Source organism: Rousettus aegyptiacus, unplaced genomic scaffold (assembly GCF_014176215.1).
Source record: "Rousettus aegyptiacus isolate mRouAeg1 unplaced genomic scaffold, mRouAeg1.p scaffold_m13_p_1, whole genome shotgun sequence".
NCBI lineage: Eukaryota > Metazoa > Chordata > Mammalia > Chiroptera > Pteropodidae > Rousettus > Rousettus aegyptiacus.
The window spans coordinates 30,695,506-30,709,742 of record NW_023416284.1 but is presented as its reverse complement, the minus strand read 5'-3'; the positions used below and the strand labels follow the sequence as shown (position 1 = coordinate 30,709,742).

The following is a 14,237-nucleotide window of genomic DNA, read 5'->3' as shown; positions in this document are numbered from 1 at the left end:
TCTGCCTTCACCAACATGCAAGTTCTTTCCCTTCCCTGCCAGCCAGACAGGCAGGTGTGAGAGGCAGGTGTGGCCTTTGTTGTCAGTAGTTCGTGGATGTGAAAAAGGGGCAGTACAATCATTTAAACCTGATCCAACCTCTTTGCATCTTACAAAATTAAACAGGTAAAAGGAGTAAAATAAGAAGGCATGCTTGTGGAATGCACGGTGCGTATTGGCGGTGCCTGCCTCCCCACGATTCGCCTGCTTGCTTCTCCTGTTCCATCATTTCTTTTGATGGTAGTGGGTTCTTCTCTTGCGACTCATCGAATTTCTCAATCTCAGCCATATCGAGTTTGTCAGACATGGTTGCAGAGGACGCAGAGTGAGGCAGCAAGGAGTGAATCTGATCTGCTCAGTGGAGGTCAGTGGTGGACTGCCAAGATGTATTTTTATTAAGTGAAAAAAGCAAGAACAACATGGAAATGATCCACATCCATATGGATGTGGAGTTGCTCACAGAATTGTTTCTGCTATGAGGATATGATGTAACACATGGCAACTATAGTTGATAACACTATATTGTGTGATCATAATTTGCTAAGAACAAATACATACATACGAAACATACACGAAAAAGTCTGAAAGAATGCACACCAAACTGCTTTTAGGAAAAGCAGTATGATTGGGAGGGCTGTGCTACACGAAATGAGATTTTTACTTTTTACTCTACATGCTTTCCTAGCATTGGAAATCTTTTATACTGAGAATACATTCACCTACTGCTGTGTAATTCTTCTGAAAAGCATTGTTAAAAACAACAGGACTTATATGGAAATCACCTAGCAAACTTCTTGGTATATAGAGTTAATAGTAGCCAAAATCAAAGCGAAAAGATCTGAAAATCTCCCAAAGTCAAACTGAAACAGATCGAGGTGACACAGATCTAGGTCCCCTAGAAATGTTTTTGAATAATATGCAGTTCTACAGAGACCCCCCCCATCCCATGTACCCCTAATCCTCCCACCATGCTTTGATTCCTCTTCATTTTTGTGGACTATTGGTTGTAATTTAACTTTAAAAACAAAAAATATATAATCGTTGTACCATGGGCTCTAATATTAGGAAAGCTTTTTCAGATATAAGTGGACCCCATTCTTGGGTTTGAGGATAACCTGAGGCAAGAGGGAAAGAGGCCTGGTGGGGTCTGGAGTCAACTTGAAGCGAAGCAAAATCAAAGCGATGGCCACCTTTAACTTAATCATGGCAAAGTGCTGCCCGATGCAGTTCCTATGGACACAAAGAGAAAATAAAAGATACTTGAAGAAATGGTGTTTCTTCTGACTCTTTAATAAGATACTAGAGTAACAAGTCTGATGTTCACAGCAAAGCAACAGTTTCATTCTCAATGCCATACAAAATTTTGTACTTTGGATTTACACTGTTCCCTGCAAAAATGCCAGCTGGAAGGCCCCAGCATTATACCCTCCCTAAATAAGGGGGCACTTGGAGTTGCTCATAGAATTGTTTCTCCTGGGAGGATATGATGTAAAACATGGTGACAGTTGCTAACACTGTATTGTATAGTTGTAATTTGCTGAGAAAGGAGAACTTGAATTTCTTTCTCACACACACATACACACAAAGATAAATATGTGAGGTGAAGGATGTGTTAATTAACTAGACAGGGAGGCATCTTTTCACAATGTATATGTATAGCAAATCATCATGACATACACTTTAAAGATCTTACAATTTCATAGGTCTTCAATACCTCAATAAAACTGAAATAAAAAAAAATTTTTTTTCTATTTTTAGATAAAAATAAATGCAGCCCACCTGCATTGGGGGTGGACAGTATTGAGCCTATGAGCAACAGCTTGCATCATGGGATAGCATTCTGAGGTATGGCTATATAGGATGTGATAGAGAAGGCTGTTGTCTTTTGTGAAACTAACTGGCCCTCTCAGAGGCTCGAATAGACAGCAAGATCTACCTCATGGTCAGGTGAGAAGATGGGGTTCCCTGGAAGAATTTATAGAGCTGAGGTACTAAAGGAAAAAAGCTGTCCCCAAGTAAACATTTTTGTGTATTTTCAAAAAGTCCAAGTTGTCCTCACCTTGGTCCAGCTGAGAATGGTAAGAAGGAGTGGGAGTGTCTCTGATTAGCATTCTCTTGAGAGAACCTCAAGGGGTCAAAGACCTGAAATGAGAGGGCTACTACTTAGCACTGATCAACAGAAATACACTGTGGGCCACATATGTAATTTCAAATGTCCTAGTAGTCAGATTTTTAAAAGATGAAATGATTTTTAATAGTAGAAATTATTTAATAGAAAATATTATCATTCCAACATCTACTCAATATGAATAATCATTAAGAAAATATTTCACGTTTTTTGGTACTACATCTTCAAAACCCAGTGTGTATTTTATATTTCCAGCACATTTCAGTTCTTACTGGCTACATTTCAAGTGAACAGCAGCCACTTGTGACTGATGGTTACTACCCAGGACAGTGCAATTCTAGTCCTGAGACCTTGTCTGGTCTCTCAATGGACCAGTTGGCTACCTGGACTAAGGGGAAAGCAGAAATACTATGACCAATGGTATTATTTTCACTTTGGAGGTAAAAGTGCATTTACTTAGAAGTCAAGGCAAAATGATTACATAATCAGTACTTCCTGAGACATATAGTTCAATTTCCCATGATATGTAATAGATCATAAACCTTAGCAGCTTATGTAAAAGGAAGCGTTTGTATAAATGTTTATTTTTTAAATTTATTTTTGAATTTTTAAAATTAAGTTTATTGGGGTATCATTCGTTAATACAATTACATAATTTTCAGGTGTATATTATAATTTGGCATCTGTATATTCTATTGTGTGTTTACCACCCAAAGTCCAGTTTCCTTCAGCTTCCATATATTTGATCCCCTTTACCTTCTTCACCCTCCCCCTGCCCACTATATTTCGCTCCTTTACCTCATCTTCCTCCCCCCTCCTCTCCCATCCCCTACCTTCTATTAACCACTAGTCTATAGTCCATGTCCATGAGTCTCCGTTTGTCCTGTTCATGTGTTGCTTTTAGGTTTATATCCCACATATAAGTGATATCATGTGATTTTCAACTGTTTCTGTCTGGCTTATTTCACTTAGCATGAAGTGAAATCTATCCATGTTGTTGCAAATGGCAGTATTTCATCTCTTCTTATGGCTGAGTAATATTCCATTGTATATATGCACCACAGCTTCTTTAGCCAATCATCTCTCATAGGACACTTTGTTTGCTTCCATGACCTGGCCATTATGAATAATGCTGCTATGAACATCGGTGTGCAAATATCTTTTTGGATATGGGTTTTCAAGTCTTTGGGGTAAATACCCAGTGGAGGGATTGCTGGATCATATGGTAGATCAATTCTTAGTTTTTTGAGGAACTTCCATACTGTTTTCCATAGTATGGAAAATTTTCAGTCCCACCAGCAATGTATAAGGGTTCCATTTTCTCTGCATCCTCTCCAACATTTGTTATTACTTGTCCTGTTGATTATAGCTATTCTAACAGGGGTGAGATGGTACCTCATTGTGGTTTTGATTTGCATTTCCCTAATAGCTAGTGATGTTGAGCATCTTTTCATATATCTGTTGGCCATTTTTATGTCCTGTAGGGAGAAGTATCTGTTTAGGTCCTCTGCCCATTTTTTGATTGGATTGTTTGTTTGTTTTTGTTGTTATTGAGTCATATGAGTTCTTTGTATATTTTGGATATTAGGCACTTATTGGAGGTGTTGCTTGCAAATATATTTTTCCATTCAGATGGTTCTCTCTTTACCTTGTTGACGATTTCTTTTGCTGAGCAGAAGCCTTTTAGTTTGATGTAGTTCCATCCATTTATTTTAGCTTTTACTTCCCTTGCCTTTGAGGTCAAATTCATAAAATCCTCTTTAAGCCCAAGGTCCTTGAGTTTAGTTCTTATGTTTTCTTCTATGCATTTTATTGTTTCAGGTCTTATATTCAGGTCCTTAATCCATTTTGAGTTAATTTTGGTGTGCGGTGATAGACAACGGTCTAGTTTTATTCTTTTGCAGGTGGCTTTCCAGTTTTCCCATCATCATTTATTGAAGAGGCTTTATTTTCTCCACTGTATGTTTTTGGCTTCTTTGTCAAAAATTATTTTCTCATGTAAATATGAGTTACTTCTGGACTCTCAATTCTGTCCCACTGGTCCATGTGTCTGTTTTGCTGCCAATCTCATGCCATTTTGATTACTGTCACTTCATAGTATAATTTGAAGACAGGCAGAGTGATGCCTCCAGTCGCGTTCTTTTTTCTCAGGATGCCTTTGGCAACTCAGGATCTTTTGTGTTTCCATACAAATCTGATTTTTTTTGTTCTATTTCTTTAAAAAATGCCAATGAGATTTTGATAGGGATTGCATTAAATCTGTATAATGCTTTAGGTAATAAGGTCATTTTAACTATGTTGATTCTTCCAATCCAAGAACACAGAATCTTTTTCCATTTCTTTGTATCTTCTTCGATTTCTTTTAATAAGGTCTTATAGTTTTTATTATATAGGTCCTTCATTTGTTCCGTTCAATTTAGTCCTAGGTATTTTATTTTTTTTGTTGAAATTGCAAAAGAAATTATTTTTTCCACTTCTTTTTCTGACACTTCGGTATTAGACTATAAGAACGCTATGGATTTTTGAATGTTGATTTCGTATCTAGAGACTTTACTGTAGTTGCTTATTGTTTCTAGTAGTGTTCTTGTAGAGTCTTTAGGGTTTTCTATGCAGAGAATCATGCCATCTGCAAATAGTGACAGTTTAACTTCTTTATTTCCTATTTGGATGCCTTTCATATCTTCCTCTTGTCTGATTGCACTCGCTAGAACCTCCAATGTTATATTGAATAAGTGGCAATAGTGGACAGCCTTGCCTTATCTTGATATTAAAGGGAAAGTTTTTAGTTTTTCACCATTAAGTATAATATTGGCTGAGGGTTTGTCATAGATGGCCTTTATTATGTTAAGGTACTTTCATTTCTACCGATTTTGTTAAATGTTTTGATCATAAATGGATGCTGTATCTTGTTGAAGGCTTTTTCTGCAACTATTGATATGATCAAACGATTCTTATTTTTTAATTTGTTTATGTGGTGTATCACATTAATCGATTTGTGTATGTTGAACCATCCCTGTGCCCCAAGCCCAGTTGATCGTCGTATATAATCTCTTTAATACGTTGCTGTATACGGTTTGCTAGTATCTTATTTAGGATTTTTGCATCTGTGTTAATGAGAGATATTGGTCTATACTTTTCTTTTTTTGTGTCATCCTTACCAGGTTTTGGTATCATAGTAATACTGGCCTCATAAAGTGAGTTGGGAAGTATTGCCTTCTCTTTGACTTTTTGGAAGAGTTTGAGGAGAATTGGTATTAAATCTTAGAATGTTAGGTAGAATTCACTGGTGAAGCCCTTGGTCCTGGACTTTTACTTTTTTGTAGGTTCTTCATGATTGTTTCAATTTCCATACTGCTGATCGGTCTATTTAGATTTTCTAGTTCTATACTTTTTCATAGTATTCTTGTATAATCCTTTGTATTTCTGTGATGTTAGTCGTAATTTCCCTTTTCATCCCTGATTTTTTTTTTTATTTGCATCCTTTCTCTTTTTTCTTTAGTGAGTCTAGCCAGGGGTTTGTCAATTTTATTAGCCTTCTCAAAGCATCAGCTCTTTGTTATATTTATTTTTTCTATTGTTCTTTTGTTTTCAATTTCATTTATTTCTGCTCTAATTTTGATGATTTCTTTCCTTCTGCTGACTTTAGGCTGCATTCGTTCTTCCTTTTCCATTTTTTTTAAGATGAAGCGTAAAGTTGTTTATTTGGACTCATTCTTGTTTTTGGACATAGGCCTGTAATGATATGACCTTTCCTCTTATGACTTCTTTTGCCATGTCCCAAAAGTTTCGATATGTTGTTCTATCACTGTTATTTGTTTCTATGTATCTCTTGATCTTTTTATTTTTTCTCTGACTCAGTTATTCTTCTGTAGCATGTTGTTTAATTTCCATGTATTTGTGGTTCTTCCTGATTTCCTTTTGCAGTTCATTTCTAGTTTAAAAGCATTATGATCAGAGAATATGGTTGGTATGATTTCAACCCTCTTATACTTGTTGAGGCTATCTCTGTGTCCCAGTATGTGGTCGATTCTTAAGGATGTTCCAGGTGCACTAGAAAAGAATGTATAAGCAGCTGTTTTGGGATGAAAGGCTTTGTAAATGTCAATTATGTCCAGTTGGTCTAATGTGTTGTTTAAAGATGTTATTTCTTTATAGGTTTTCTGTTTGGATGATCTGTCCATAGCCAACAGTGGGTATTTAGGTCCCCTACTATGATAGTGTTTTGGTCTGTTTCCCCTTTTAGTTCTGTTAATAATTGCTTTACATATATTGGGGCTCCCTGATTGGGAGCACAGATATTAATAAGTGTTATGTCTTCTTGGTGCATGATTCCCTTAATCATCATGAAGTGTCCCTCAGTATCTTTCTTTATTTTTTTTTTATTTTGAAGTCTATTTTGTCTGATATTAGTACCTCTACTCTCACTTTTCTCTGAATGCCATTTGCTTGAAATACCATTTTCCACCCTTTCACTTTGAGTCTATGTTTATCTTTAGAGCTCAGATGTGTCTCCTGGAGGCAGCATATGGTTGGGTTTTATTTTTTGATCCGATCTGCAACTCTGTGCCTTTTTATTGGTGAGTTCAGTCCATTTACATTTAGGGTGATCACTGAAATATGAGGCCTTCTTATAGCTATTTTATCTTTTGCTTTCTGGTAGTTCGGTGTTTCCATTGCTTCCTTGTCCTTGTTTTTCTGTTTTCTTTATTTTGGTTTTCTTTTGTGGGTTTTACCTCTGGTTCTTCTTGTTTTATGTTACATACTTCAGTTCTAAATCTTTGGTGTGTGGTTACCATTACGAATATGTAAAGAATAGTGTATATACATACATACATACATACATACATATATATCCATTTTCTTCTGCGCATGGCTTATCTCCATTCCTTTTTGCAAATTTGGATCTTTGAATCCTCCCCTTTTCAGTCATTTTTATCTCAGTTTGTCTCTATGTATGCTGAATATTTATTACTATCTTGTTATAACAATTCTCTTATTATTTAATCTTATAAGGCCCTGTTCTTAGTAAGGGTTGCACTCATCTGCTTCTATTTGCCTGATAGTCACTTTATTCTTAATTATGGTTTTGGTTTTTTTTTTTTTTGGTCATTTTGTTTTAGGTGAACCGACCCCTTTCAGTATTTCCTGTAGTGCAGGCCTTGTAGTGGAGAATTCTCTCATTTTTTGTATGTCTGAAAAAGCCTTAATTTCTTCTTCCTATCTAAAGGAGAGCTTAGCTGGACACATTATTCTAGGCAGGTAGTTCCTTTCACTTAACAGTTGAAATATTTGATTCCATTCTTTTCTGGCTTGTGAGGTTTGTGCTGAGAAGTCCAAGGATAATCTAATGGGTTTACCTTTATAAGTTACCATTTTCTTCTCCTTGGCTGCCCTGAGAATCCTATTTTTGTTGTTGATTTTTGATAATTTTAATACAATGTGTCTTGGTGAAGGCCTTTTTAGGTTGAGATAATTGGGTGTTCTGTTGACTTCTTGAATTCCAAGCTCCAGCTCATTCCTTAGATTTGGGAAATTCTCATCCACTATTTGTCTGAAAATAGTTTCTAATCCCTGTTTCTTTTCTTGCCTTCGATAATGCCCATTATTCTTATGTTTCCTTTCCTAATGGTATCAGCTAGTTCTTGAGTTTTCCTTTCAGTATTTTTCATTCTTCGGCTTCTCTCTTCTTCCTTCTGATTTATTTCTAGAGTTCTGTCTTTGATATCACTGATCCTTCCTCCATTTGGTTGACTCTATTTCCCAAGCTTGCTATTTCATTTTTCAGCTCTTGTAGTATGTTTTATATCTCCAGAAGATCTATTTTGTTCTTTTGAGGGTTTTGACCTTCTTGCTCTGCTCAAGTTGTTTTTTTCAATTCCTGGAATTGTTGATATGACTCCTTTTGGAACTCAACGAGTTTTTTCAGAAGTATTATCCTGAATTCTCTGTCATTTAAGTTGCATATTTCTATGTCTGTAAGCTTATTTCTGGAGATTTTTCTTTTTCTTTCTAAGATGCCTTGTCACCTTGGTTGTTCATGGTGTTTAATGGACTATTTCTCTGCCTAGGCATTAATGGAAATTTTTCTGCTTCCCCCCCGCCCCGCTCCCCGCGCCCCGAAAGATTTTTCTACATAAAGGCCTCTCTTTAGCCTATTGCAAAGAAGGTGCTTTTCTTTTGGTTTCCAGTAGATGGTGTCTAAGCCTTTTGGATCCCTGCTTTATATAAAGCTTTAAAAATGCCTTTTTATTTTCTGAGAGATATTTAATTATGTTCACTACCCTCAGTTTCAGTCCTTGTCAGTGTTAGCAACAGTTTTTGTAGTGTTTTCTCAGATTTCCCTGGGGCTCTGCAGCGTTCTGTCTCAGAGGGTATGGGAAGAGAAGTCCTCTGGGTTGGGAGTTGGGGGCTGCAGCTCAGCCTCAGTTTTGCAACACAGCTGGTAAAAATTAACTGTTGTTTCTCTGCTGGCCACTTCTCTGCTTTCTGCCCTGATGACTGGGCCAAGCTACCAGCTGGCCACAGGGAGCTCGCAACTTTCCCAGGCAGGGCTGTCCAGGGAACTCGCTGCTCCTTCTCCCCTTCCTCTCCTCCTGCAGTGAGCTCTGGCGGCTGTGGACGGCAGCTTCTTTATTTTTCCCAGTCCACAACCCGACACCTGGGGTTCTGACCTGTGGTAGCTCTTATGCGCAGATCCCATGCACAGACATGCTGGCGTGCAGTTTGGGTGTTTTTTTTTTTGTTGAGATTTAGAAGCTCAGTTTATTGTTGTTTCAAGGGGAGAGATATGGGGACATCTCTCACTCTGCCATGTTTCAAAAAATCCTGTACGTGTTTAGAGTTTTGAGAACATTGACTCAAAGAACTCAGGTATGCTACACATCTTTTTGCCTTTCCAGATTCTTTCTCATTAAGTGACTGTGGCAGTTAGAGCAGATTGTGTGGCATTATGCTAATTTGTTCATTCAAAGCAAAGATAAAGTAGAAATTGGGGGAAAGGACAGTTTTCCTTTTGTGGAAACGTTTTACATTTTTTATTTTTATGTTTATTTTTGTTTGGTGTATTGTTTGCCACTTCCATTGCACAGCATTAGTTCTTTGAAGTATTTATGTGTAAGACAATCATACCTTTGGGTTTTCCCAGATGGCAGGGTTGCGGTGAAGACCCCATATACTGAGAACCACAGTTATTCCTAAGAAAGGAAGGAAATAAAAGAGATTTTAGTAAAAAGAGCAAGCAGTGGACTACTGTTATACCAATCTTCGGTAAGACTTTTCTTCTAGAAGGGAATGAGCTTGCTCCTGGCAGAGTTCTGTGTGCTGTAGCTGATGCTTGCAGTGAAGGACCCATGGGAGGGTAAGGTTTGATGGTACCTTAGTTTTCAAAGCAATAATTTATTTAATGTACGATTCTATCTTTTTAGAAAACTTTATTTATTTTAATTAGTTTCAAGTATACAGTACATTAGTTAGACATCTATATAGTTCATAAAACGATCCCCCCAATTACTCCCTCCCTCCCCTGGCCCTCCACCTAGCCAACGTATTAATGTTAACTGTATTCCCTGTGCTGTGCTTCCCATCCCCATGACCATCCATCATTTCTTTAACCTTAACCCCATTCTCCCAGCCCCGCCTAATGCCCCAACCCTATGTCTGACACCAAATTGTCCACTATATTTCTGACTCTGTTTTTGATTAGTTTGTTCTTTTTATTCCTTAGATTCCACATATAAGTGAAATCATATAGTGTTTATCTTTCTGTTTGATTCCAATAACTTCTGAGTCCATCAAAGCAATATCTTTTCCCATCCCCTTCCTTTTCATATGTAGGGGTCTTGTTTTCTTATCCATTCATCCATTCTATCTTTTAGTTGGAGCTCTTAATTCTTTTTCATTTGAGGTATTTATTGACAGGAATGTAGTTGTTACTGTATGATTCTATCTTAAAGGGCTATTAGTATCATGTCAAAATGATAACCCATGCTTATGCTTTCTGCCACCTTTGGAACTTACTTATACAGTAGTCCTCCCTTATCCATGGGGGAGTCCCAGTGGAACCCTGAAACTACAGATAGTACCAAACCATATATATATATATACTATGTTTTTTCTTATACATACATCCATATTGTAAAGTTTAATTTGCAAGTTAGGCACAGTACGACATTAACAACAACTAATTGTTCTATTTAATAAAATAGAAAAATTATAACAATATACTGTAATAAAAGTTATATGAGAAGAGAAAAAAATGGCATAGATGATAGAGGCTCTGTTCATCCCTCTGGTGACCAAATCAAAGTTGTGATGGAAACAACTTTGGAGCAGCAGCGAGGAAAAATTGCCTGGGATCTAAATGAATAAGCCATACAACTAGGGAAAAGTCCAAGAAAGCACCCTGCAACAGCAGAAGGTAGGATGGCGAGAGGACGTGGGGCTACCCAGTCTCGAGCAGCCAGCCGAGTGAGACGGAGGTTGTGGTAGTGGCAGACGCCTCTTAAAGGGGCCACGTCCAGGAGCAGATTTTTGCAGTGACAGACCTGCTGGCTCTGAACACCAGTGCCTATTTGGCTGCATGCAGGGGGCACCAGGGACTTACAAGGAGCCATTGTTGGAGTGAGGGCCGAGGCAAGACTCGCTCTGTACAGTGCTGGTGGTATCTATTGTTCCTTGTTAAGCCCTCTTCGCTCCCAGTGCCCAGATGACATCAAACTGGATAACAGAGGTCGCTCCTCCCAGAGGATTCCCTGAAACCCCACCTCTCCCAACTCATGGCCCCACCCAAGCCATATCCAGCTATATCCTCAGTGAAACAGGTACTCCTTGCAGAGACTCGCACTGGTGGTAGCTGGCCTCAGTTTCTGGTTGCCTTTTGAGGCAACTATACACACAGCATCTGTGGATTGCTTGCTGAGTCTTAACAGGAGGTGTAAAGGCTTGGGCTAAGTTTGGCCTGCAGCTGAACCCCTCTCAGGACACCTACTTCACAAATCCACACTAATAAGACCAGGAGACTTAGGAGCTTTGCTTAGTGTATAGAAACAGACACAGAAAGGCAGCAAAATGGGAAGACAAAGAAACAGAAACCATATGAGAGAAGAGAACAGAGATCCAGATATAATGGCGTCAAGTAATCTAACAAACAGATGCAGAGTTCAAAACAGTGGTTATAAAGATGCTCAATGAACTTCTGGGAAATGTAGATAAATTAAGTGAGAACTTTAACAAAGAGATAAAAAACATAAAAATGGAAATTGAAATTATAAAAGGGAACCAGTCAGAAATGAAAAACACATTATTTGAGATGAGAAGTATATTAAATGGAATAAACAAGTGAATACACAAAGTGAATAAAGAAGAATATCAAATGCCCTATCTAGAGGACAGGAAAGCCAAGGACGCTCATTCAGAATGGCAAGAAAAAAATGCCAGGACTATAAAAATAGTTTCAAGAAGATATGAAACATTGTCAAGGCTCCAAATGTTCGTCTGGTTGGCATACCTGAAGAAAATCAAGATGTTGAACAGCTGTTCGAAGAAATAATAATGGAAAACTTCCCTAACCTGGTGAAGGAAATAGACATACAACCCTAGGAAACTCAGAGAATTCCAAAAATCAGGGATCCAAAGAGGCTCACACCAAGACACATCATAAATAAAATGCCAAAGGTTAAATACAAAGACAGTATATTAAAAGCGGCAAAAGGAAAACAAATAATTACATATAAGGGAACACCCGTAAGACTGGCAGCTGATTTCTCAAAAGAAACTATAAAGGACAGAAGGGCTTGGCAAAAAAAAATTGACAGGAAGACCCAGGATATACAACCAAGAATAATTTATATAGCAAAGCTATCATTTAGAGTTGAAGGACAGATAAAGAGCTTCCCAGATAAAAATAAGCTAAAGGAATTTATCACCACCAAGCCAGTATTACAGGAAATGTTGGAGGGACTTCTTTAAGAAGAAAAAAACATGTATCAAAAGCAGGAATAAAGAATGGTAACAACTATATTCCTATCAATAAGTACCTTAAATAGAAAAGAATTAAGTGCTCCAATCAAAAGATAGAGTGGCTGAAAGGATAAGAAAACAAGAAAAGGAAGGGGATGGGAAAAGATATTGAAAAGGAAGAGAATGGGAAAAGATATTGCTTTGATCAAGGACCCAGAAGGTACTGAAGTCAGACAGAGAAAGATAAACACTATATGATTTCACTAACATGTGGAATCTAAGGAATAAAAAGAACAAACTAATCCAAAACAGACTCAGAAATATAGTGGACAGTTTGGTGTCGGGCAGAGGGTTGGGGCACTTGGCGGGGCTGGGAGAATGGGGTTAAGGTTCAAGAAGTACAAATTAGTAGCTATTGGATGGTCATGGGGATGGGGAGCACGGCATAGGGAATGCAGTTAGCATTAATATGTTGGCTAGGTGGAGGGTCAGGGGAGGGAGGGAGCAATTGGGGGGATCATTTTATGAACTATATAGATGTCTAACCAATGTACTGTATACTTGAAACTAAATTTTTTAAAAAAGGTGAAAAAAAGTTATATGAATGTAGTTTCTCAAAATATCTTATTGTACTGTACTCACACTTCTCATACAGACGTGAGATGCTAAAATGCCAAAGCTATTCCTGAATCTGTGTAACCGTCCCTAACTTGCAGTAAATGCTTTGGTGGCACTCATTTCAGGGGATCTCTTGCTGAAATCTTCATATAAGCTCCATGCTTTCTGGTACAACACTGGTGCAATTGCTGTCAATTGGAATGTATTTTCTGTCCATGTCTTCCATCCACACATTTAATGCCTTTTTTTCTATCTTAAGTAAGCACTATCACACACTCATAACTTTTGCAGTTTGAAGGTAGACAGCAAAACTAGCACACATTTCTTTTTCCATTTTCACAATTTTATGAATAGATTTATTCTTACCATGGATCTTAGCAAACTCAGCAAATGATCTTTTTCTCTTTCTTTATTTAGTTGAGAACTTCCACCTTTTCTCTTTATGAAAACACTTTACAGCTTCTCGTTGGCATATCCAAATTGCCAGCATGACTACTCTTGTGCTTTGGGGCCATTATTAAGTAAAATAAGGGTTTCGGACCCCAGGTGAATGAAGGAAACTGAAACCACAGGAAACAAAAGTGGATAAGGGAGAACTACCGTACATCTATTAGTGGACTATAAAGTATCCACTAAAGGTAGAGTGCATAAAAACAGAACCGTAATTCCATAGTGCAAATCCAATGACAGGTTTCTGTTGGTACATTTTATATAGAGAGGGTGGAAAATTTTGGCAAATAGTCATGTAGTCTCAGGATTTAAAAAAAAAAAAAAGACAAGAGAGACAATTGTGGTTACTAGAAATAATTCTGGTAAATTAATTCTTGATTTGTCAACAAAATCACAGTAAGTGACACATTACTGGCATTTGTCATTAGCAATCCTGCTGGCTTGTTTCCAAGGGCAAGACTTAATAGAATGCTGAAGCAGATAAGTGAAGGGTGTCTCATGTGACCCCTCTGCCTCCTATTTGCCCTGCTCAGAAGCCCCTGTTGTTCTGAAGAGCACTGGGCTCCAGGCGTGGGACCTCTGCACAAGTTCTAGCTCTAATCATTGCACACTGGGGTCCCCCAAGTGGGTTTTTAGCTAAACCAAAAGTATACGAAAGTGCTTTGTAAACTGCAAAGTGCTATATAAATGTTTGCTAAGATCATGTTCCAAGGGGAAAAATGAGATAATATATTCGAAGGCTCTGTGTAAACTCTTAAGTGCCCCTTTACTGGAGTGATATTATTGTGATGATAAAGCTGAAGACTTTACTTGGGTCTTCTATATAAAGGTAATGGTGCTCATCTCCCATGAAGTCTCCCCTGGGTTTCAAACTCAGCCAAACAAGGATTATCTTAGACATAAAGTCCCCAAATGGAAGAAACCCTGGATTTGGATTCTGGTGACATAGACTGTAGGGATAGCTTTGCTGCAGATGGCTATGTGCCTTTGGAAAAGTCTCTGGAATCCACATCTGATCAAGACATTACCCACTGAGCTCTTACTT

General features: G+C 37.9%; 1 protein-coding gene across 2 annotated transcripts in view; it reads right to left on the bottom strand.

The window, feature by feature from the left end:
* Positions 1–353: 353 nt before the first annotated feature.
* LOC107514032 (cytochrome P450 4X1) overlaps positions 354–14,237 on the bottom strand; it is a 46,335-nt gene continuing 32,451 nt past the window's right edge. For both annotated transcript variants that reach the window (XM_016151355.2, XM_016151354.2), the window contains exons 11-13: positions 9,296–9,360; positions 2,099–2,181; positions 354–1,269 (exon numbers count right to left, since the gene is read on the bottom strand). In XM_016151355.2, coding sequence (XP_016006841.2) covers positions 1,101–1,269; positions 2,099–2,181; positions 9,296–9,360 — 317 coding nt within the window. In that variant the 3' untranslated portion in view covers positions 354–1,100. The remainder of the gene's footprint in view (positions 1,270–2,098; positions 2,182–9,295; positions 9,361–14,237) is intronic.